At 44.6% G+C, this 26,348-nt stretch overlaps 1 protein-coding gene and 1 pseudogene across 1 annotated transcript; both read left to right on the forward strand.

Moving 5' to 3' along the window:
- LOC142312225 (uncharacterized) overlaps nucleotides 1-26,348 on the forward strand; it is a 268,034-nt pseudogene that overhangs the window by 185,550 nt on the left and 56,136 nt on the right.
- Nucleotides 1,207-25,669, forward strand: LOC142310558 (gastrula zinc finger protein XlCGF66.1-like). Its single transcript, XM_075348078.1, has 4 exons — nucleotides 1,207-1,274; nucleotides 24,993-25,137; nucleotides 25,267-25,446; nucleotides 25,529-25,669. Exons 2-4 carry the CDS (start codon nucleotides 25,060-25,062, stop codon nucleotides 25,667-25,669), a joined length of 399 nt encoding a protein of 132 aa, XP_075204193.1. The 5' UTR covers nucleotides 1,207-1,274; nucleotides 24,993-25,059.

A 26,348-nucleotide genomic window follows, 5' to 3' on the forward strand; every position in this document is an offset into this window, starting at 1 on the left:
TCGTACACACACAGCTCCGCTCCGTACACCTCGTACACACACGGCTCCGCTCCGTACACCTTGTACACACACGGCTCCGCTCCGCACACCTCCTACACACACGGCTCCGCTCCATACACCTCGTACACACACGGCTCCGCTTTGGACACCTCGTACACACACGGCTCCGCTCCGTACACCTCGTACACACAAGGCTCCGCACACCTCGTACACACACGGCTCCGCTCCATACACCTCGTACACACACAGCTCCGCTCCGTACACCTCGTACACACACGGCTCCGCTCCGTACACCTTGTACACACACGGCTCCGCTCCGCACACCTCCTACACACACGGCTCCGCTCCATACACCTCGTACACACACGGCTCCGCTTTGGACACCTCGTACACACACGGCTCCGCTCCATACACCTTGTACACACACGGCTCCGCTTTGGACACCTCGTACACACACGGCTCCGCTCCGTACACCTCGTACACACAAGGCTCCGCACACCTCGTACACACACGGCTCCGCTCCATACACCTCGTACACACACGGCTCCGCTCCGTACACCTCGTACACACACGGCTCCGCTCCGTACACCTTGTACACACACGGCTCCGCTCCGCACACCTCCTACACACACGGCTCCGCTCCATACACCTCGTACACACACGGCTCCGCTTTGGACACCTCGTACACACACGGCTCCGCTCCATACACCTTGTACACACACGGCTCCGCTTTGGACACCTCGTACACACACGGCTCCGCTCCGTACACCTCGTACACACACGGCTCCGCTCCGTACACCTCGTACACACAAGGCTCCGCTCCGTACACCTCGTACACACAAGGCTCCGCTCCGTACACCTCGTACACACAAGGCTCCGCTCCGTACACCTCGTACACACAAGGCTCCGCTCCGTACACCTCGTACACACAAGGCTCCGCTCCGTACACCTCGTACACACACGGCTCCGCTCCGTACACACACGGCTCCGCTCCGTACACACACGGCTCCGCTCCGTACACACACGGCTCCGCTCCGTACACACACGGCTCCGCTCCGTACACACACGGCTCTGCTACATCCCACTATAAACCCCTCCTGACCCCACACATAACCTTCCCCTCATCCAGCACCATGACACCCAGCACAGCAGAGTCCTGCATACACTGAGGAGCTGACCATGTGACCCCTGACTCCTCCCCTCCATGTGACATCATCACAGGTCCTGGAAGCACAGAGCAGCCATATATCTAGTGTGCGGCTCTGCAGGAGGAGGTATGTGGAGATTCCCCATTACTGGGGCAGGGGGCATTAACCCCTTCAGCTCTGAGACTTTCTTGGGGTTTTTCTCTTGCTGATATCTATGAATCGTGAGGTTTTTGTTCCTTTTCCTCTGATAGATACAGACGCCCCAACTATGAGAGGCCGGAAGTGAGGAAACCCGTCTGCCCTCGGTCCTCGGCCCCTTTCCTGCCCTCGGTCCTCGGCCCCTTTCCTGCCCTCGGTCCTCGGCCCCTTTCCTGCCCTCGGTCCTCGCCCCTTTCCTGCCCTCGGCCCTTTCCTGCCCTCGGTCCTCGGCCCCTTTCCTGCCCTCGGTCCCTCGACCCCTTTTCCTTTCTGTCCTCAGTCCCTTTCCTTCCCTCGGTCCCCTTTCTGCCCCAACACAGTGTAATGTTCCCCCCTCACAACTCTACAGCAGTGATAGGACACACCGTGTTCCTCTCTATATTTTATCACCATTCACCATTTCTTTCTCCCTCAGTCGGAGGAGTTGTCAGAGGGTTGGATGCAGTGGGGGCATTCAGCAGACGCCGAGGACAGCAGGTGCAGGGAGAAATCAGGGAGCGTCCTCAGTATCCAGGATTAGAGATTGGCGAACCTGCATATATTCGGGATCGGTGGGTCTAACCGGATTTTAAAAAGAATCCTGGTTCTAGACTGGACTTAATCCCGAACATACCTGGAAACCAATCCCCATATAAGTCTATGGGGACCCAAATATTGTGCTTTACAATGGTGGTAGAGGGGCTAGGGGGATTAGAGCAGGAATATTTTACTTACCGACTGTCCAACGCAGCTGTAACACTGCTTCTGGGGCCACTTTTTACACTCAAACATATTCAAAGGCAGTCCCGGCATCTGTGATTGTTGCAGTCAGACCGCCCTGTGTGACAGCATGTGTGATTGTTTGGAATCAGACATGCTGTCTGCGTCTCTATAGTGGTGTAAAAATAAATAAACAAATTGCCGTAGGGTCCCCCGTATATTGTGATACCCAGCTCCAATAGGGTATACAGCTACAGGCTGCAACCCCCAGCAGTATGCTTATCCTGGCAGTGTATCAAAATAAGTGGAACCGTATGTGGCTTTTTAAAAAAAAATCTTTGAACAAATAATAAAAAAAAAAACAGCATGTATTCCCCCTCTGTTTTGATACCCAGCCATAATAAAGCCATCAGCTGAGGGCTGGTATTCTCAGGCTGGTGAGGTCCATAGTTATTAGGTTTCCCCCAGCCTAAAAATAGCAGCCTGCAGCCACTCAGAATAGGGTCATTCCATGTCAAGTGGACCAGTGGTCCCCACTCGACCAATTTTGCTGAAAATTTATAAGGATGTACATGTATGTTTGAAAAGAGGTTCTGTAAATTTTTAGGGCCAGATCTCAAATACATTGGGCACTGTTGACCGTTCACTGGAGGTTCCACCAAACCTGCGGCTTCAGCTAAGAGGATTTTGCAAACTTTGGCACATAGCCATTAGAGTTCTATACTGGCTATGAAGCTGAAATTTGGCATACTAGCTCAACTTTTGCTGCTAAACACGATAAAATTATTACCGGCTATGACAAAACAATATTTCGGCCGCAATTTTGTGTCAAAGTAGCTTGTAAAACGCCTCGCATAAAATGTATGCCTAACTTTGCCCATTTATAACTCCAGACCAAAAACCAATAGTAACTGGTGCTTTGCCCTGTACACCAAACATCTACATGACTTTGCATTGCTGCAATATCACGGTCAAGCATATGTATTTGTGGAAATATTCACACCCACATATGATGAAAAACTTAAAAACCCCGAATTTTACCTATTTTTAGGTCAAATTTCTCAAAAAGGGTACCCCTAAAATATATTAATTCTGATATCATTAGAAAGGGCACATTTTTCTCTACAAGGATCATTGTTATTTTTTTGGAGTCTCTCAGTTTAAGGAAAGAAAAATGCCACTGAACATTGTGTTATTTATACGCGTAATGCATTGATTTTGTGTTTGATTTTCAGATTCTTATCACATGTTACAGAGTTGTATTGTTGCTAGCAATGTCTATTATAATCAAAAACCTATAAACCTTTTAATTTAGGAAAAGTTATTGACTAATAATAATAACTAATAATAACCAGTGATTGCTCACGACATGACACAGGTGCAGTCCACACTTTCTTAACAGTAATTGTGGAGTATCTCAAGACTCTAATCTATGGGATTCGTCATATCCACTACTTCAGCGATGGATCTGCAGCCCAGTACAAAAATTTCAAAATTTTTCTCAACTTGTGCCACCACAATGCTGATTTCAATATCAGCGCTGAATGGAATTTTTTTGGTACCAGTCATGGAAGGTCGCCCTGTGATGGGATTGGAGGGACAGCAAAGAGGTTGGCAGCTCGTGCCAGTCTTCAACGCCCAACTGAAAACCAAATACTGACCCCGGTGGATTTATTCAACTTTTGCAATGAGCAACTGCATGGAATCAAGGTTTTTTTTTGTTCCAAAAGAAAAAATTGACGAAATAGGGGTAGTTCAAGAGGAAAGGTTCAAAGATGGACATACAATTGCTGGAACAAGAGAAAATCACCAGTTTGTGCCAATTGATGACAAAAAGATTCGTATTTCAAGGGTGTCAAATGACCCTTCATCTTTCATTGCCCATGTACATAGATCTGTCAGATCAGAAATGCCTTTTGTGCCAATTGCAAACCTCCAGCCAGGGCAATACATTGCCTGCATTTACGATCGGAACTGGTGGATTGGAAATATTTCTGAAATTTCAGTTGACGACCATGATGCATTAATAAATTTTATGCATCCTCATGGACCAGCTAGCTTATTTCACTGCCCTGTGAGAACTGATACATGCTGGATTCCCGAGCAGTCAGTCATTGCAATAATTCCAGCACCAGCTGCAACAGCAATGGGCCGACAATACAGCTTCTCTGAACTGATTATGTTTCAAATTCAGCAACAATTCCCGACCACTTACTTAGACTGAACATTATGGCTTGGGAACCAACAAAAGATACCCAATATTAGGTTTGGGATCCTAGGCAAAGACACCCACCCTCAGGCTTTGGAACCTGCGATAAAGAGACCACCCGTGACTTGCCTTGCACGGCTATCGGCCATGGCTCCTAGGCGATGGGGCTGCCAATTCTCGAAAGACAGCATTATTACAATTCTTAATAGGATTATAATACCAATTCTTAGGGAATTGGTTGTGGTATAACCACCATGGACCAACGCAAGGGTTTGCATAGTGCAGTTACCATTCATTGCGTATTAATAAATAGCACCAAGTTCAGTGGCATTTTTCTTTTCTTAAACTGAGAGACTCCAAAAAAAAACAATGATCCTTGTAGAGAAAAATGTGCTCTTTCTAATGATATCAGAAGTAATATATTTTAGGGGTACCCTTTTTGAGAAACTTGACCTAAAAATAGGTAAAATTCGGGTTTTTTAAGTTTTTCATCATATGTGGGTGTGAATATTTCCACAAATACATATGCTTTGACCGTGATATTGCAGCAATGCAAAGTCATGTAGATGTTTGGTGTACAGGGCAAAGCACCAGTTACTATTGGTTTTTGGTCTGGAGTTATATATGGGCAAAGTTGGGCATACATTTTAAGCAAGGCGTTTTACAAGCTACTTTGACACAAAATTGCGGCCGAAATATTGTTTTGTCATAGCCGGTAATAATTTTATCGTGTTTAGCAGCAAAAGTTGAGCTAGTATGCCAAATTTCAGCATCATAGCCAGTATAGAACTCTAATGGCTATGTGCCAAAGTTTGCAAAATCCTCTTAGCTGAAGCCGCAGGCTTGGTGGAACCTCCAGTGAAAGGTCAACAGTGCCCAATGTATGTGAGATCTGGCCCTAAAAATTTACAGAACCTCTTTTCAAACATACATGTACATCCTTATAAATTTTCAACAAAATCAGAGAAGGTCGAGTGGGGACGATTTTTAAAACTGGTCCACTTGACATGGAATGACCCAAATCCAATAGATACAACAATCCCAGCACTTTACCCCGCTCATCCCGATTGAACTGGTGCAGTGGCAGTCGTGGTAATATAAGGGATTGATAGCTCACAGCTACCATTAAAAACAAGAATAGTTATAGGATGAGTCTATAACACCCCCCAAATACTGATGATGTAAATGAAAACAAACACAAGCATCGAAAAAATCCTTTAATTGAAATTAAATACATAAAAACACCCACTTTCTCCAGTTTATTAACCCAAAACACCCAGTTCCGACGTAATCCACACGGATCCCATGACGATTCTGACTCTGATGTCACAGCGCTTGGGCACAGAATATGACCGCACACTGTACTTTCAGACAGAGACTAACTGAGCTGCAGCTGTGACATCACTCAGTTTATCTGCGGTCATAGCTGGAGGTCTCCATGATACTGCACCTATGACCGCAGGTAAACTGATCTCAGGTAATCTCATTGAACTCAGTGATATCACCTAAGGTGAACGGAGTTCACAGACCTGCATCTCCTGGCTGAAATAAGCGGCATTCTTTTTACCAAGAGATGCAGATTTGGTGCTGAAATTTATATACCATATTCCTGCACCAAATCTGCATCTTTTGGCAAAAAAACCCGCATCAAAACGCGATGCGGTTTTGTTGCAATTTTTTTGCTAGAAGATTTGGTGCAGGAATAAATTTCAGCTCCAAATTTGCATCACTTAGCAAAACGCCCTCACAAAAACATTTTTGATGCCATTTTGGTGCGGTATTCTGCCGGGAGATGCAATTTGGTGCAGAAATCTGGTGCAGACATTTCAGCAGCAAATTTGCATCTCCTGGTAGAAAACTACACAGTAACAGCATCAAAACTGTTTTTGTGCAGGTTTTTTTTACCAAGAGATGCAGATTTAGTGCTGAAATTTATACACCATATTCCTGCACCAAATCTGCATTTTCTGCCAAACAAAACATCGCATCAAAACCACATCGCGTTTATAAATAAATATATATATGGTCTATAAATGTCAGCACGAAATCTGCATCTCTTGGCAAAAAAACCACGGCTTTCTGCCAGATGTAGGCCTGATTTTAACTCAGTTCACCTGATGTGAAGTCATTGATTTCAATAAGGTCACCTGAGGTCAGTTTACCTGCTGTCACAGGTGAGGCACCGTGGGAACCTCTAGTTGTGACCTCTCATAAAGTAGGTGACATCCCCGCTCACAGCTGTGTCAGTTAGTCTTTGCCTGTAGCCGCAGCAGGCTGTCTTGTTCTGTGCCAGCACACTGCGATTGCAGGCTGTAGCAGAGTCGGGATCATCGTGGAACCATGTGTGGATTACGTCGGGGATTAATTGATGCAAGAGGGTGTTTTTTTGTATTTTATCTCAGATAAAGGATTGTTTTGGTGTTTATTTCTTTTCACTTACAGTATTAGTAATAGGAGTGTCTCATAGATGCCTTCCATTACTAATCTAGGGCTTAGTGGCAGCTGCGAGCTGTCACTAACCCCTTATATTACCACGATTACCACTGCACCAGAGCAGTGGGGATGAGCGGTGTAATGTGCCTGGATTGTCGTATCTAATGGATACGACAATTCTGGACGGCTGCAGGCTATTTTTAGGCTGGCACGAGCCCAATAATCATTGGTCTCCCCAGCCCAAGAATACCAGACCCCAGATTTCGGCTTCATTATGACTGGTTATTAAAATGGGAGGGGGGTGCACGCTGTTTTTTAATTATTTAATAAAATTTTTTAAAAAAGCTGCATTGGGTCCTTCTTATTTTAATACACAGCCAAGCTAAGCACACAGCTGGGGGCTGCAGCCAGTAACCGTATTCTTTATCGGTGCTGGGTATCACAATATGTGGGGAACCTATGCCAATTTATTTATTTATTTTTACACCACTATAGAATGCAGACAGCGTGTATGATTCCAAGCAATCACACACGCTGTCACACAGGGTCGGGGTGCATTCTGATTGCAACCAATCACAGATACCGGGACCGATCGGCATGGAAGCAGTGAATATGTATGAAAGTAATGAGCGACCCTGGAATTAATGTTACAGTCGCGTAGGAGACTCAGTAAGTACAGTATAACGCTCCTGCTTTATTCCCTATTTTCTTTCTATTTTTTTTTTTTTTAATTATCTGGTGGCCAAATCCGAATAGTAACACTACTAGTTACCTGAGAAATCCATGTTTGGGATCGGTGCACGGACACTATGTATCTGGTTCGGATTCCAAATTTTACAGACCAGGTTCGCCCTTCACTATCCAGGACGGCTGCGACATGTCAAATTATATTTTGTTCCTTCATAGTTGTAGCAGCCAGAACTGTTCATTTCCATGTTTTGTTCACTATATGATTTTTTTGTGAGACAAGAGTCGATTTGCCAAACACATCTGTAAGGCCGAGTTCACATGCAGCGTAAATGCTACAGTTTTTCTGCTACTTTTTATCTGTATATTTTCTGCAGGTGTCCGCACCAAAGTACCAAATAACAATCTTCTCAGGTTTTTGTAATTTTACTGCATTTATTTATGTTGTTTTTTGCATTATTTGATGTTTTTGGTTCAGATTTGAAGAAGCGTTTTTAATAAAATAGAAAACTTTTGATTCTGTACTTAAAAAAGTAAGTGTATTTTATACATGCGTCGTTTACACTTTCTTTTTACTGACTCTCGATAGAAGTCTGTAATGAAAAAAAAAAATTGAAACTGAACAATTCAAAGTGGTCACAAGTTTTCATGAAATTGCATCCACTTTGCTTAGACTGTAAAACTTTTTATAGCCACAAAGAACCATTCGGGACGGTGTTTAACCTAAAAAACTAGACTTTATTTATTCTTATAAAAATATTAACAATCACATGTGTCAAACAAGAGATCTCAAACTTATCACACTGGACGTGTCAACATACCAACATTATCTCAGTAATCTCCAAAATGCTGTGAGAACACAATTAATCCTCCAGTAATCAATATCTTATATTAAACTTCAATTTATAATTCCTACCATAAACGGTGGGTGTACAGGTATAATTAATGTTCAGATAAGGCAGATCATTTTGTTATCGCTCCCATTGCTGTAAAAAACTCTGACTCACAAAGATTCTGCCTGAACTCAACCAGCTGTCAGCATTCATATATACCAGTGAATCCTTAGTGATTCTGTTGTAATTAAGCAAACACCCAGCGTGGCAGCGTGTCCGCCACCAACAATTACCTCCCCAAAGTGACTGGAGCAACCCACGGCAATGAAGAGATACACTGACCTGACTGTGATGGTAATTGGTGTGACCGTCTTCTATCCCGACGCGCGTTTCTCACTTCTTCAGGGGACGTGTGTATATGTCTTTGAAAAAGGCGCCTTTTTATAGTGGGACCGGAACCTCCTTCATATGTGTGCAGTGACGTATGCCCGGCCCGCCCCCATAATGACGCGGCACCAGGACCTCCTTCCTATGTGTGCAGTGACGTATGCCCGGTCAGTCCCCATTAGTGACGCGGATCCATCCATACCTCCGGGTGCATTTCCCCCCTTCCCCTCCCTTCCCTGTCTCCCCCCTCTTTTTCCCTGTCTTAGTATAGGAAGTTGAATATGTTCTGGGATACCCTGTTTGAAATTTTATGTTGGTGTTTAAGCGTAAGTTACCTGGAGTTCAGTCATGACCAGGAATGTAATATTGCAATATTGAAAAAATCTAGGTGAGGTAGAGCTAACCCTGGGGGGATATAATCCTATGCTATTGTTGATATAACGTTGGTATGGGGGTCATCATCACCCCCGCTTTTAATAGTTAGGTATGAAAGAATGGGATCGTGTTGTAATATTGTATGATATGGTTCCCACTCCAGAAGGGAGCAGTTTAGTAACACTTACCGTAATTGCATAGATCGGGCCTTACGGTATATAATTCCCATGTACGCAGTCCTACCTGGCTTGCCGGGTGCTCACTCCACGTTTGCGGTAACTTTGCAGCGCCTGCTGTTGTGTCTGGTTGCCATGGTAGTAATACCTAGGCGGCTGACACGCAGCGTGCGTTTCAACTACCGGAACGGGGAGGGGGCTGTGATACACCCGGAGGTATGGATGGATCCGCGTCACTAATGGGGACTGACCGGGCATACGTCACTGCACACATAGGAAGGAGGTCCTGGTGCCGCGTCATTATGGGGGCGGGCCGGGCATACGTCACTGCACACATATGAAGGAGGTTCCGGTCCCACTATAAAAAGGCGCCTTTTTCAAAGACATATACACACGTCCCCTGAAGAAGTGAGAAACGCGCGTCGGGATAGAAGACGGTCACACCAATTACCATCACAGTCAGGTCAGTGTATCTCTTCATTGCCGTGGGTTGCTCCAGTCACTTTGGGGAGGTAATTGTTGGTGGCGGACACGCTGCCACGCTGGGTGTTTGCTTAATTACAACAGAATCACTAAGGATTCACTGGTATATATGAATGCTGACAGCTGGTTGAGTTCAGGCAGAATCTTTGTGAGTCAGAGTTTTTTACAGCAATGGGAGCGATAACAAAATGATCTGCCTTATCTGAACATTAATTATACCTGTACACCCACCGTTTATGGTAGGAATTATAAATTGAAGTTTAATATAAGATATTGATTACTGGAGGATTAATTGTGTTCTCACAGCATTTTGGAGATTACTGAGATAATGTTGGTATGTTGACACGTCCAGTGTGATAAGTTTGAGATCTCTTGTTTGACACATGTGATTGTTAATATTTTTATAAGAATAAATAAAGTCTAGTTTTTTAGGTTAAACACCGTCCCGAATGGTTCTTTGTGGCTATAAATTGTTGGTGGTGTAAAACCTGAGTATGAGGTTGATAGATTTAGGACAAATGACGTATGTATTAGACTGTAAAACGCAGCATATTTTCTATACAAAACAGCGGATATCGTTCCCATACTACCATCCCCCCACACATGGCATAATGTTCCCAAACGACCGCCACCCCAACACACAGTAATATTCCCAGAGTACCGCCACCCCCAAACACACAGTATAATGTTCCCACAGTACCGCCATTCCCCAACACACAGTATAATGTTCCCACAGTACAGCCATCCCCCCATAAACAGTATAATGTTCCCACAGTACCGCCATACCCCCACACACACTATAATGTTCCCACAGTATTTCTGTCCCCCAGACACAGTATAATATTCCCACAGTGACGCCATCCCAACAGATATAGTATAATGTTCCCTCAGTACCGCCATCCCCCCCACACACAGTATAATGTTCCCACAGTACCGCCATCCCCCCACAAACAGTATAATCCCACAGTACCGCCATCCCCCCCACACGCACTATAATATTCCCACAGTATCTCCGTCTCCCAGACACAGTATAATGTTCAAAACAACAACAACCTTAGCACCATAATGTTCAGGTATGAAGTGAGAAACATATGAATTACAACCTTTTGAAAAGTACAAAACTTTATTAATACACTTTCATAAATATAAAAAACAGGAAAAGAACCCACAAAGTGGAGTGCATCATACCCATTTGTTAGCCCTCAAAATACATGAATAAATTCATAGGTATATATCACTATAAACAGCCATTATTGGTTGACAACGGAGGCAGTGTATGTTTATTTATTTATTTATGGGACACCTATACACCCAATCATCTCATTACAGACACAACCGTCGTGCCAACCAAAAAGTGACCACCACTTCATGCATATACAAGTATAATTAAATGCAGTTGCTGTCACAGATATTAATACTCTCCTATCCATACTCCATTCAATGCAACATGTCCCATGGTAAAATACCAAGCCTTATATATGAATAAACAGCTCTCAATATACACTGCTTCAATTAAATAATAAAATAATATAGGGGCTGCAGCATCCACCCACCAGTGACAGCCAGTATTGATATATCCACCGTGTTTGTAAAAACGAGCAATTCACGGTGGGACTGATTTTCACCTTACTGGGAGGACGGTGCAGCCCTCCAATAATAGCCACCATCCAGCAGGCAGCTGAAAGCAGACAGTAAGGCAGCATGGACTGGAGATCTAAATAAATGAGTAATAGCTGGCAACAATAATGCATATACACAATGCTCTGCATAAGCGGGGCATCATATTAGGTAGTACAAAATAGAGACAATATACCTTAGGAGAGGGTCACTTGGGCGAGCGCTCCACCACCCCTGACGCCGTTTCGCCTCGCTTCTTCAAAAGGGGCGTGTCAGGGTGGGGAGATGTCTAGGTATTTAAAACATGGAGCAGCCAATAGGAAAGGCGTTTAGGACGAGCCTCCTTAAATGCCCCATCACATGACGCCGGTGACGTCGGCGCAAGGGGTGGTCACCGCCTACCTTTGTAAAATGAACTTCCTTAGATACGCGCGCTGGGACGCAGCGTGACACGCTTTGGCCCATATATGGCGCGCACCAGGAAGTACAAGGAGCGGAGAGCGGCGCATGCGCACCACCAGCGGACTGGGACTTAGTACAAATACATTTGCAAATAAGGCACTTTTACTGCACAGCTGGACAGGAGTCTATACGTTAGTATGCATGTATATATATATGCAATTATACATCCTCAATCTTCCATACAAATAGTGTTTATAGAATTTTTAAAAAATTATTTAAACATATAATGCATTGCAGCATGTACACATTATATTAATATGCACATATCACCATGCCATCATTGCCCAATGCAAATAATTCATAGATTTTTAACCAGTAGACCATATATTTTAATATAATTATAAAATAGGGGAAAATTACATTAGTTATCCTCCAATATACTATCCCGCTGACAACACTATCTTGCAATGGAGAAAACCGCTACTTGTTAGGAAATATGACAAAAACATACAAACAGATATAATACAGTAGGAAGTATAACAAAAAAGAAAAATAACAAAAAAGAAAACACCCCCATGGCAGTCCTGAAAATGGCCCTATCAGGGATTGATGTTGAAAATACATCCGAACAAATCCGGATAATTGTTTCTTCTCCACCGCATTCATCCTGTATCAGACTGGATCCTGATGTTCACAAATAATTATGAACATGGTCCCACACAAACGCCCGTTGGACAGCTCATCTAGGACTAAATAAAAAACAATTGTTAAAATCACAAAACAACCTAAACTAAAACCATACCCACCCATAAAAGAAAACCCTGTTATTTGACAAAGGGAGACTCAATATTAGGGTACCTCCCAAAACTATCCTGGTTATAAAAAGAACCTGGTTATAAAAAAGAACCAAAACCTTCATGCTCATTCAAGCCCTGTGGAGCCAAAGATCCCAATCTGTAGATCCATCTACACTCTAATCTAGCCAGGGCCTGGCCAAGATCCCCTCCCCTGGGCCCAAGATGAATCTGGTCTATGACACGGAACTTCAAACCTCTTGGATTACAATCATGGTACTTTTTGAAATGCCTCAGTATCGTTTTTAAATAAATCCTCTATTGTACGGGCATTTCTAATGTCCTTGAGGTGTTCCAGAGCTCGAACTTTGAACTCCCGTGTCGTAAGGCCAACATATATCTTGGCACAGGGGCATTCAGCCTGGTATGTTACACCACTCGATGAGCAGTTAAGTGTCTTCCAAATACCAAACTTACGTGTACCATCATGATTTCTAAAGAATTTGGTCTTAATGCAGTTTCCGCAGGCCTTACAAAGGCCGCACAGAAAAAAGCCATTCAATGGATTGGAGATCTCTTTACTTTTAGTTTTTTGACGGGCCTCATAGTGATTGTGGACAAGGATATCCCGCAAATTGCGGGAACGTTTTGCCATCATTGATGGTTTTGAAGAGATATAGTTGTTTAGAATTGGATCTGTTTGCAAAATGCTCCAATGCTTCTCTAAAATGGCCTTTAAATTCCTCCACTGTGAGTTATACGTTGTTATTACTCTAGTCACATCATGCCCTGTCTTGGATCTGTCTGTGGGGGCGTAGAGGAGATCATTTCTATTGCTATCCCTTGCACGTTTATAACCATTTTTGACACTCCTCTTACTATATCCCTGTTCGATGAATCTTCGGGTAATGTCCCTTGCTTGAGACTCAAAATTCATATCACTGGAACATATCCTTTTGGCCCTTAGAAATTGTCCTATAAGAATCCCATGTATTAGAGAGGGCAAGTGGGAGGAGGTGGCATGCAACAAAGAATTTGTTGCGGTCGGCTTACAATGCATATCAGTTTGTATGAAACCGTCATCCAATACCTCAATTTGAAGGTCAAGAAATTCCAAGCGTCTGCCATATTCATAGGTGAGTTTGATATTTAGTTCATTTTTGTTGAGCTCACTCATGAACTCAACAAGATCCCGTTGACACTTTTGGAATTTGTTTTACATCACAATTTTTTTACTTTCAATAAAAGGGTTTATTTACAGTTACAAGGCACAGCGATGGGGGCCTCATGTGCCCCCTCGTATGCCAATTTATTTTTAGGTTTCTGGGAGCGCCATCTTTTTTTAGGCGACGTTATACCAACGGTGTCTTGTGTTCAGGAATGGATGCGTTACATTGACGATATTTGGTTTCTGTGGTCTGGATCCGAACGAGATCTTGTTGAGTTCATGAGTGAGCTCAACAAAAATGAACTAAATATCATACTCGCCTATAAATATGTCAGACGCTTGGAATTTCTTGACCTTCAAATTGAGGTATTGGATGACGGTTTCATACAAACTGATATGCATCGTAAGCCGACTGCAACAAATTCTTTGTTGCATGCCACCTCCTCCCACTTGCCCTCTCTAATACATGGGATTCCTATAGGACAATTTCTAAGGGCTAAAAGGATATGTTCCAGTGATATGAATTTTGAGTCTCAAGCAAGGGACATTACCCGAAGATTCATCGAACGGGGATATAGTAAGAGGAGTGTCAAAAATGGCTATAAACGTGCAAGGGATAGCAATAGAAATGATCTCCTCTACACCCCCCACAGACAGATCCAAGACAGGGCATGATGTGACGAGAGTAATAACAACGTATAACTCACAGTTGAGGAATTTAAAGGGATCCTGTCGTCAGAAATTTGGCTTTCAACCTAAATGTTTCCCCCTCTGCAGCTCGTGGGCTGCATTCTAGTAAGGTTTCTATACTTTTTGTGCCCCCTTTTAAACCAAAATAAATACTTTATAAAACTGTAACTTTCGGTTTGAAAATCTTGTAAATCGTCCATGGGGGCGGGCCGTGTGGCGTCCGTTGGTGTATCTTACGCCGTCCCCCATGCTTCAAATCATCCCTCATGACGCCGCCCACTACGCCCGAGGTCCCGTGCACGCCGGGACACCTAGTGACGTGGTCGCAAGCACGAGAGTATGGGCGGCGCTGTGATTGCATCGCAAGTGCCCGCCCATACTCTCATGGGCGCGCTTTCCCCACTGTACATCGCTCAGATCCTCCGCTTCTCCTGTAGTGGCCTGCTCCGCCCCTCCCATCTATTTCCTGCTGCAGGGTACGATGGGAAGGAGGTGACGTCGGGCCGGTGCAGAAGGCTGGAGGCAGTGGGGAAACGGCGTATGGGCGGGCACTTGCGATGCAATCACAGCGCCGCCCATAACCTCGTGCCTGCGACCACGTCACCAGGTGTCCCGGCGTGCACGGGACCTCGGGCGCAGTGGGCGGCGTCCTGAGGGATGATTTGAAGCATGGGGGATGGCGTAAGATACAGCAACGGACGCCACACGGCCCGCCCCCATGGACGATTTACAAGATTTTCAAACCGAAATGTACAGTTTTATAAAGTATTTATTTTGGTTTAAAAGGGGGCACAAAAAGTATAGAAACCTTGCTAGAATGCAGCCAACGAGCTGTAGAGGGGGAAACATTTAGGTTGAAAGCTAAATTTCTGATGACAGGTTCCCTTTAAAGGCCATTTTAGAGAAGCATTGGAGCATTTTGCAAACAGATCCAATTCTAAACAACTATATCTCTTCAAAACCATCAATGGTGGCAAAACTTTCCCGCAATTTGCGGGATATCCTTGTCCACAGTCACTACGAGGCCCGTCAAAAAACTAAAAGTAAAGAGATCTCCAATCCATTGAATGACTTTTTTCCGTGCGGCCTCTGTAAGGCCTGCGGAAACTGCATTAAGACCAAATTCTTTAAAAATCATGATGGTACACGTAAGTTTGGTATTTGGAAGACACTTAACTGCTCATCGAGTGGTGTAATATACCAGGCTGAATGCCCCTGTGCCAAGATATATGTTGGCCTTACGACACGGGAGTTCAAAGTTCGAGCTCTGGTACAACTCAAGGACATTAGAAATGCCCATACAATAGAGGATTTATCCTTATTAAAAACGATACCGAGGCATTTCAAAAAGTACCATGATTGTAATCCAAGAGGTATGAAGTTCCGTGTCATAGACCAGATTCATCTTGGGCCCAGGGGAGGGGATCTTGGCCAGGCCCTGGCTAGATTAGAGTGTAGATGGATCTACAGATTGGGATCTTTGGCCCCACAGGGCTTGCATGAGCATGAAGGTTTTGGTTCTTTTTTATAACCAGGTTCTTTTTTATAACCAGGATAGTTTTGGGAGGTACCCTAATATTGAGTCTCCCTTTGTCAAATAACAGGGTTTTCTTTTATGGGTGGGTATGGTTTTAGTTTAGGTTGTTTTGTGATTTTAACAATTGTTTTTTATTTAGTCCTAGATGAGCTGTCCAACGGGCGTTTGTGTGGGACCATGTTCATAATTATTTGTTAACATCAGGATCCAGTCTGATACAGGATGAATGCGGTGGAGAAGAAACAATTATCCGGATTTGTTCGGATGTATTTTCAACATCAATCCCTGATAGGGCCATTTTCAGGACTGCCATGGGGGTGTTTTCTTTTTTGTTATTTTTCTTTTTTGTTATACTTCCAACTGTATTATATCTGTTTGTATGTTTTTGTCATATTTCCTAACAAGTAGCGGTTTTCTCCATTGCAAGATAGTGTTAAAATATATGGTCTACTGGTTAAAAATCTATGAATTATTTGCATTGGGCAATGATGGCATGGTGATATGTGCATATTAATATAATGTGTACATGCTGCAATGCATTATATGTTTAAATAACTTTAAAAAATTCTATAAACGCTATTTGTATGGAAGATTGAGGATGTATAATTGCATATATATACATGCATACCAACATATAGACTCCTGTCCAGCTGTGCAGTAAAAGTGCCTTATTTGCAAATGTATTTGTACTAAGTCCCAGTCCGCTGGTGGTGCGCATACGCTGCTCTCCGCTCCTTGTACTTCCTGGTGCGCGCCATATATGGGCCAAAGCGTGTCACGCTGCATCCCAGCGCGCGCATCTAAGGAAGTTCATTTTACAAAGGTAGGCGGTGACCGCCCCATGCGCCGACGTCACCGGCGTCATATGACCGGAGCGTTTAAGGAGGCTCGTCCTAAACGCCTTTCCTATTGGCTGCTCCATGTTTTAAATACCTAGACATCTCCCCACCCTGACACGCCCCTTTTGAAGAAGCGAGGCGAAACGGCGTCAGGGGTGGTGGAGCGCTCGCCCAAGTGACCCTCTCCTAAAGTATATTGTCTCTATTTTGTACTACCTAATATGATGTGCCGCTTATGCAGAGCATTGTGTATATGCATTATTGTTGCCAGCTATTACGCATTTATTTAGATCTCCAGTCCATGCTGCCTTAAGGGGGCTTTACACGCTGCGACATCGCTAATGCGGAGTCGTTGGGGTCACGGAATTTGTGACGCACATCCGGCCGCATTAGCGATGTTGCTGCGTGTGACACCGATGAGCGATTTTGCATCGTTGCAAAAACGTGCAAAATCGCTCATCGGTGACATGGGAGTCCATTCTCGATTATCATAACTGCAGCAGTAACGATGTAGTTCGTCGCTCCTGCGGCAGCACACATCGCTATGTGTGACGCCGCAGGAACGAGGAACCTCTCCTTACCTGCCTCCCGGCCGCTATGAGGAAGGAAGGAGGTGGGCGGGATATTCCGGCCACTCATCTCCGCTTCTATTGGGCGGCCGCTCAGTGACGTCGCTGTGACGCCGCACGGACCGCCCCCTTAGAAAGGAGTCGGTTCGCCAGTCACAGCGACGTCGCCGGGCAGGTAAGTATGTGTGACGGGTCTGCGCGATGTTGTGCGGCACGGGCAGCGATTTGCCCGTGTCGCACAACAGATGGAGCGGGTACCCACGCTAGCGATATCGGGACCGATATTGCAGCATGTAAAGTAGCCTTTACTGTCTGCTTTCAGCTGCCTGCTGGATGGTGGCTATTATTGGAGGGCTGCACCGTCTTCCCAGTAAGGTGAAAATCAGTCCCACCGTAAATTGCTAGTCTTTTCAAACAGGGATATATCAATACTGGCTGTCACTGGTGGGTGGATGCTGCAGCCCCTATATTATTTTATTATTTAATTGAAGCAGTGTATAATGAGAGCTGTTTATTCATGTATAAGGCTTGGTATTTTACCATGGGACATGTTGCATTGAATGGAGTATGGATAGGAGAGTATTAATATCTGTGACAGCAACTGCATTTAATTATACTTGTATATGCATGAAGTGGTGGTCACTTTTTGGTTGGCACGACGGTTGTGTCTGTAATGAGATGATTGGGTGTATAGGTGTCCCATAAATAAATAAACAAACATTGCCTCCGTTGTCAACCAATAATGGCTGTTTATAGTGATATATACCTATGAATTTATTCATGTATTTTGAGGGCTAACAAATGGGTATGATGCACTCCACTTTGTGGGTTCTTTTCCTGTTTTTTATATTTATGAAAGTGTATTAATAACGTTTTGTACTTTTCAAAAGGTTGTAATTCATATGTTTCTCACTTCACACCTGAACATTATGGTGCTCAGTTTTTGAAGTGTGTGTTCACTCTGGACAATTGACATTAACAGTATAATGTTCCCCCAATACCGCCATCCCCACACACAGTATAATGTTCCCCCAATACCGCCATCCCCACACACAGTATAATGTTCCCACAGTACTGCCATCCCCCACACACAGTATAATGATCCCACAGTAACACCATCCCCCTACACACAGTATATTCCCACAGTACCGTCATCCCCCCCACATACAGTATAATGTTCCCACAGTAAAGCCATCCCCCACACACAATATAATGTTCCCACAGTAACATCACCCCCCAACACAAAGTATAATGTTCCCACTGTACCACCATCTCCCACACAGTATAATGTTCCCAAAGTACCGCCATCCCCCACACAGTATAATGTTCCCAAAGTACCGCCATCCCCCACACAGTATAATGTTCCCACAGTGACGCCATCCCAACAGACATAGTATAATCTTCCCCCAGTAATGCCATCACCACACACAGTATGTTCCCACAGTACCGTCACCCCCAACACACAGTATAATAATGTTCCCACAGTACCGCCACCCCCAACACACAGTATAATGTTCCAAAATTACCTCCATCCCCCAGACACAGTATAATGTTCCCACGGTACCGCCATCCCCACACACAGTATAATATTCCCACAGTACCGCCATCCCCCACACACAATATAATGTTCCCACAGTAACACCACCCCCAACACACAGTATAATGTTCCCACTGTACCACCATCTCCCCACAACAGTATAATGTTACCAAAGTACCGCCCTCCCCCACTCAGTATAATGTTCCCACAGTACCTCCATCCCCCAGACACAGTATAATGTTCCCACAGTGATGCCATCCCAACAGACATAGTATAATGTTCCCCCAGTAATGCCATCCCCATACACAGTATGTTCCCACAGTACCGCCACTCCCAACACACAGTATAATAATGTTCTCACAGTACCGCCACCCCCAACACCCAGTATAATGTTCCCACAGTACCGCCACCCCCAACACACAGTATAATGTTCCCACAGTACCGCCATCCCCCACACACAGTATAATGTTCCCACAGTAACACCATCCCAACAGATATAGCATAATGTTCCCATAGTACCACCATCCCCCCATACACAATATAATGTTCCCAAATTACCTCCATCCCCCAGACACAGTATAATGTCCCCACAGTACCTCCATCCCCTCACAAACAGCATAATGTTAACTCTGTACTGCCATCCTCTCACACAGTATAATGTTCCCACTGTACCACCATCCCCTCATACACAGTATAATGTTCCCAAAATACCGTCATCTCTCCCCACAAACTTTATGATACTACAAGATGCCCCCCACACTATGGCGCTATCCACACCACTAGCTAATAAATAAATCCTCACTTATCCCCATTCTTGATATAGATAAACCCGGCAAATACCACCGACCTCCAGGATCAGTTTCCCAAATCTGAAAATGTGGATCTGGGATGGTCGGCAGGTGCTCTACATGTATGAGGGGTTCTTTCTCTTTCTTTCTGCCTATTTATCAGGAATGGAGAATGTTATCCCTGCCTGTCAGAGTTAATTTAATGGCCCCATACACATGAGATAAGTATCTGAACAAGCATTTAACTGCCGACTATCCCACCCGACTGCCAATACACTCAACCATTCTACTTGGCCAGGATTTCCTGTGGTTTCTGTGAGACAGTAGTTGGCAGCCTCCTCTAGTGGAGACTTACCTCCAGGTACATAGTTACTTAGGTTGAAAAAAGACCTAGGTCCATCTAGTTCAACCTTCCTCCACCAGTTCTACATTTAGTCACTAAGTCATTTATAACCAACAATGTTGTGTGTACTGAGGAAATCATCCAGCCCTTTTTTAAAAGCTGTTATAGTATCTGCCATTACTACCTCTTGTGTTAGGGCATTCCACAGTCTGACTGCTCTAACTGTAAAGAACCCTTTCCTATTTAGGTGTCGGAATCACTTTTCTTCCACTCGCAGTGAGTGCCCCCTGGTCCTTAATATTGTCTTTGGAAGAAATAAGTCATGTGCCAGTCCTTTATATTGACCACACATGTATTTATACATATAAATGAGATCTCCTCTGAGACTTCTTTTTTCTAAGCTAAACATATCTAACTTTTTCAACCTGTCATCATATGGGAGGCCTCCCATTCCTTGTAATAGTCTAGTTGCCCGCCTTTGAAATGACTCTAACTTCTGAATGTCCTTTTTAAAATGTGGAGCCCAAAACTGGATACCATATTCCAGATGTGGCCTTACAAGTGATCTATAGAGGGGTATTCAAATTGTCTCTCCAGTAAAGGAGACAAACTCTAGCACAGCGCCACCTATTGGAAGTAGCGATCCTAAAAGTCACAAGTGGATTTTCGACAATCCTTTGCAATATGACTCAGGATATATAAGCCAGATCAGAATCCCAATTTGCAGACACGGTGTTTCGGGGTGCTTGCCCCTCGTCAGTGCAAAGTATGGGGGTGTCTGATCTGGCTCATGAGAAAGCTATGTGGGGACCACGGGGGAACACTATTCTCCTTAAGGAGACTTTGCAAGCCAGTCTGGCTGCCAGGTAAGGGGACTTATAGCTGCAATGCCCCTCTGGGAAATATTCAAATTGTCTCTCCAGTAAAGGAGACAAACTCTAGCACAGCGCCACCTATTGGAAGTAGCGATCCTAAAAGTCACAAGTGGATTTTCGACAATCCTTTGCAATATGACTCAGGATATATAAGCCAGATCAGAATCCCAATTTGCAGACACGGTGTTTCGGGGTGCTTGCCCCTCGTCAGTGCAAAGTATGGGGGTGTCTGATCTGGCTCATGAGAAAGCTATGTGGGGACCACGGGGGAACACTATTCTCCTTAAGGAGACTTTGCAAGCCAGTCTGGCTGCCAGGTAAGGGGACTTATAGCTGCAATGCCCCTCTGGGAAATATTCAAATTGTCTCTCCAGTAAAGGAGACAAACTCTAGCACAGCGCCACCTATTGGAAGTAGCGATCCTAAAAGTCACAAGTGGATTTTCGACAATCCTTTGCAATATGACTCAGGATATATAAGCCAGATCAGAATCCCAATTTGCAGACACGGTGTTTCGGGGTGCTTGCCCCTCGTCAGTGCAAAGTATGGGGGTGTCTGATCTGGCTCATGAGAAAGCTATGTGGGGACCACGGGGGAACACTATTCTCCTTAAGGAGACTTTGCAAGCCAGTCTGGCTGCCAGGTAAGGGGACTTATAGCTGCAATGCCCCTCTGGGAAATATTCAAATTGTCTCTCCAGTAAAGGAGACAAACTCTAGCACAGCGCCACCTATTGGAAGTAGCGATCCTAAAAGTCACAAGTGGATTTTCGACAATCCTTTGCAATATGACTCAGGATATATAAGCCAGATCAGAATCCCAATTTGCAGACACGGTGTTTCGGGGTGCTTGCCCCTCGTCAGTGCAAAGTATGGGGGTGTCTGATCTGGCTCATGAGAAAGCTATGTGGGGACCACGGGGGAACACTATTCTCCTTAAGGAGACTTTGCAAGCCAGTCTGGCTGCCAGGTAAGGGGACTTATAGCTGCAATGCCCCTCTGGGAAATATTCAAATTGTCTCTCCAGTAAAGGAGACAAACTCTAGCACAGCGCCACCTATTGGAAGTAGCGATCCTAAAAGTCACAAGTGGATTTTCGACAATCCTTTGCAATATGACTCAGGATATATAAGCCAGATCAGAATCCCAATTTGCAGACACGGTGTTTCGGGGTGCTTGCCCCTCGTCAGTGCAAAGTATGGGGGTGTCTGATCTGGCTCATGAGAAAGCTATGTGGGGACCACGGGGGAACACTATTCTCCTTAAGGAGACTTTGCAAGCCAGTCTGGCTGCCAGGTAAGGGGACTTATAGCTGCAATGCCCCTCTGGGAAATATTCAAATTGTCTCTCCAGTAAAGGAGACAAACTCTAGCACAGCGCCACCTATTGGAAGTAGCGATCCTAAAAGTCACAAGTGGATTTTCGACAATCCTTTGCAATATGACTCAGGATATATAAGCCAGATCAGAATCCCAATTTGCAGACACGGTGTTTCGGGGTGCTTGCCCCTCGTCAGTGCAAAGTATGGGGGTGTCTGATCTGGCTCATGAGAAAGCTATGTGGGGACCACGGGGGAACACTATTCTCCTTAAGGAGACTTTGCAAGCCAGTCTGGCTGCCAGGTAAGGGGACTTATAGCTGCAATGCCCCTCTGGGAAATATTCAAATTGTCTCTCCAGTAAAGGAGACAAACTCTAGCACAGCGCCACCTATTGGAAGTAGCGATCCTAAAAGTCACAAGTGGATTTTCGACAATCCTTTGCAATATGACTCAGGATATATAAGCCAGATCAGAATCCCAATTTGCAGACACGGTGTTTCGGGGTGCTTGCCCCTCGTCAGTGCAAAGTATGGGGGTGTCTGATCTGGCTCATGAGAAAGCTATGTGGGGACCACGGGGGAACACTATTCTCCTTAAGGAGACTTTGCAAGCCAGTCTGGCTGCCAGGTAAGGGGACTTATAGCTGCAATGCCCCTCTGGGAAATATTCAAATTGTCTCTCCAGTAAAGGAGACAAACTCTAGCACAGCGCCACCTATTGGAAGTAGCGATCCTAAAAGTCACAAGTGGATTTTCGACAATCCTTTGCAATATGACTCAGGATATATAAGCCAGATCAGAATCCCAATTTGCAGACACGGTGTTTCGGGGTGCTTGCCCCTCGTCAGTGCAAAGTATGGGGGTGTCTGATCTGGCTCATGAGAAAGCTATGTGGGGACCACGGGGGAACACTATTCTCCTTAAGGAGACTTTGCAAGCCAGTCTGGCTGCCAGGTAAGGGGACTTATAGCTGCAATGCCCCTCTGGGAAATATTCAAATTGTCTCTCCAGTAAAGGAGACAAACTCTAGCACAGCGCCACCTATTGGAAGTAGCGATCCTAAAAGTCACAAGTGGATTTTCGACAATCCTTTGCAATATGACTCAGGATATATAAGCCAGATCAGAATCCCAATTTGCAGACACGGTGTTTCGGGGTGCTTGCCCCTCGTCAGTGCAAAGTATGGGGGTGTCTGATCTGGCTCATGAGAAAGCTATGTGGGGACCACGGGGGAACACTATTCTCCTTAAGGAGACTTTGCAAGCCAGTCTGGCTGCCAGGTAAGGGGACTTATAGCTGCAATGCCCCTCTGGGAAATATTCAAATTGTCTCTCCAGTAAAGGAGACAAACTCTAGCACAGCGCCACCTATTGGAAGTAGCGATCCTAAAAGTCACAAGTGGATTTTCGACAATCCTTTGCAATATGACTCAGGATATATAAGCCAGATCAGAATCCCAATTTGCAGACACGGTGTTTCGGGGTGCTTGCCCCTCGTCAGTGCAAAGTATGGGGGTGTCTGATCTGGCTCATGAGAAAGCTATGTGGGGACCACGGGGGAACACTATTCTCCTTAAGGAGACTTTGCAAGCCAGTCTGGCTGCCAGGTAAGGGGACTTATAGCTGCAATGCCCCTCTGGGAAATATTCAAATTGTCTCTCCAGTAAAGGAGACAAACTATAGAGGGGTAACAATACGTTGGGATCACGGGATCTAATCTCTCTTTTTATACACCCTAAAATCTTGTTTGCTTTAGCAGCTGCTGCTTGACATTGAGTGCTGCTGCTCAGCTTATTTGTAATAAGAATACCTAAGTCCTTCTCCTGTTCTGTAGTCCCGAGTTTACTTCCATTTAATGTATATGCATTTATAGGATTACTCCGTCCTAGGTGCATTACTTTACATTTATCAACATTAAATCTCATTTGCCAAGTATCTGCCCATTCTGACATCTTATCCAGATCTTTTTGTAATATTGTACTATCCAGGTCAGTTTTTAATATCCTACATAGTTTGGTGTCATCGGCAAAGACTGACACTGTACTATCAATCCCATCCACAAGGTCATTAATAAAGAGATTAAAAAGAATCAGTCCAAGCACAGATCCCTGCGGCACCCCACTGCTGACTATAGCCCATTTAGAGAATGTACCATTTATGACTACTCTTTGTTTCCTATCTTTTAGCCAATTCCTTACCCAGTTGCATATAGTTTCCCCTAGTCCTTGCTTCTGGAGCTTTAGTATAAGGCTATTATGTGGTACAGTATCAAATGCCTTTGCAAAGTCCAAATAAATCACATCAGCTGCATTACCAATATCCAGGTTTGAACTTACCCCCTCATAGAACCCCAACAGGTTGGTTAGACACGACTTATCTTTCATGAATCCATGCTGTCTGTCAGTTATCATATTATTTTCTGCAATATATTTTTGCATGTCATCCCTTAAAATGCCCTCAAAGGTAGAAGAAGCGAATCAGCTACTGGATATCAGCATGCCAGATCCTTCTCTCTGATATCATCTGTTTTGAGGCCCTCACATACTGTATGTTATATAGTCCACCAATTCCCCCTAACATGAGAGGTTTCAGCACACTTTAGTCTAATGTGTGTGGGAGCTATAAAAGAGAACAAACACAATGTGGTAAAATTAATAAAAATACCACCGCTGCTTGGGTCCCCGCCTGTCTCTACAGCCAATCAGTTGTCAAAGCAGTGATCAACATAGCCAGTGATTGGGAGCATGGAGGAGATTTCTTAGTCAGCAATTCAACTTATATTCCAGTCCGTATGAGACAAGAAAATATATATGTTTCCCCTTATTATCTCCAGTAATTTTATTATTACACAGGATTCTTTATGATTTTCCATCTTCTTCCCATTCAGGTCCCTACAATATCGGATCCTCTCAGTGGAGATATTATAAGAGATTTTTCTGATTTAATTCTTAAGGATGGATAAGGACAGGGACAAGATGGTGGAGAGGATATTACACCTCACCCTAGAGATCCTCTTCCGGCTTACTGGAGAGGTGAGAGATTCTGATGACGTCACATTACATCATTCTTATCTATGGGAATAACAGATGGACAGAACTGGAGAGGTGAGGACTCTGGAAATGTCTGGAGTGAGATTTATTAATGTGTCTCTCCATAACCAGGATTACACAGTAGTGAAGAAGACCTCTAGTGAGCGCTGTCAGGACCCTGTGTCTGAGGGATGGGGAAGACCCCTGAGCCTAATCACAGGGCCTTCACTTCAACCCCTGATACCTGAGGACATCAATGACCTGAAGATCCTAGAACTCACCTACAAGATGATTGAGCTGCTGACTGGAGAGGTGACACTGCTGGGAATGCTGGGACATTATACAGTAACGCTATGTAGGGATCGGGGGATGACGGTGTCATTGTATGTGTCAGGTTCCTATAAGGTGTCAGGACGTCACCATCTATTTCTCCATGGAGGAGTGGGAGTATTTAGAAGGACACAAAGATCTGTACAAGGATGTTATGATGGAGGTTCCCCAGCCCCTCACATCACCAGGTAATAGACAGGACTAAATACACACGGCCTATAATTATCTGATGAAAGGAATTAATTGCGGGTGGGGATGTGCTTTATTGCATTCAATGCAATAAAGCACATTGAAAGAAAAAAAAAAAAAAGTCATTTAATTCTGAGATAGTAGATAGACAGAAGAATAGATAGAGGGATAGATAGATAGACAGACAGAGGGATAGACAGATAGATAGATAGATGACAGATCGCTGCATTTCCCATGGTCGGCAGTGAGTTCACATTACCGGCCGTGGGAAATGACCGATAATTACCTCTGCTGTCTGCTGCATTCATTCAGCCTGTGTCTGTGACAGTCGCGGCTGGATGGAAGCAGCGCAGGACCTGTGGATTACGCCGGAGCGGTGGATTACGTCGGAGCTTTGGTGAGGGAGGGGTTAATAAAATGGTGAACGAGGCTTGTTTGTTTTATTTAAAATAAAGGATTTTTCTGTGTGTGTGTGTTTTATTCACTTTACTTACGGGTTGATCATGTCAGCTGTCACATAGACGCTGCCATGATCAAGCCTGGGGTTAATGGCGGTGGTCCCCCACCATCATTAACCCCTTGTATTACCTTGCCACCACTGCTACACGGTGGCAAGAAGAGCCGAGGACACGCCGGCAGTGCCGCATATTGCATGCGACAGTGCCGGGGCAGCTGCGGCTGATATTCTCGGCTGC

This window comes from Anomaloglossus baeobatrachus, chromosome 5, assembly GCF_048569485.1.
Source record: "Anomaloglossus baeobatrachus isolate aAnoBae1 chromosome 5, aAnoBae1.hap1, whole genome shotgun sequence".
Taxonomy (NCBI): Eukaryota; Metazoa; Chordata; class Amphibia; order Anura; family Aromobatidae; genus Anomaloglossus; species Anomaloglossus baeobatrachus.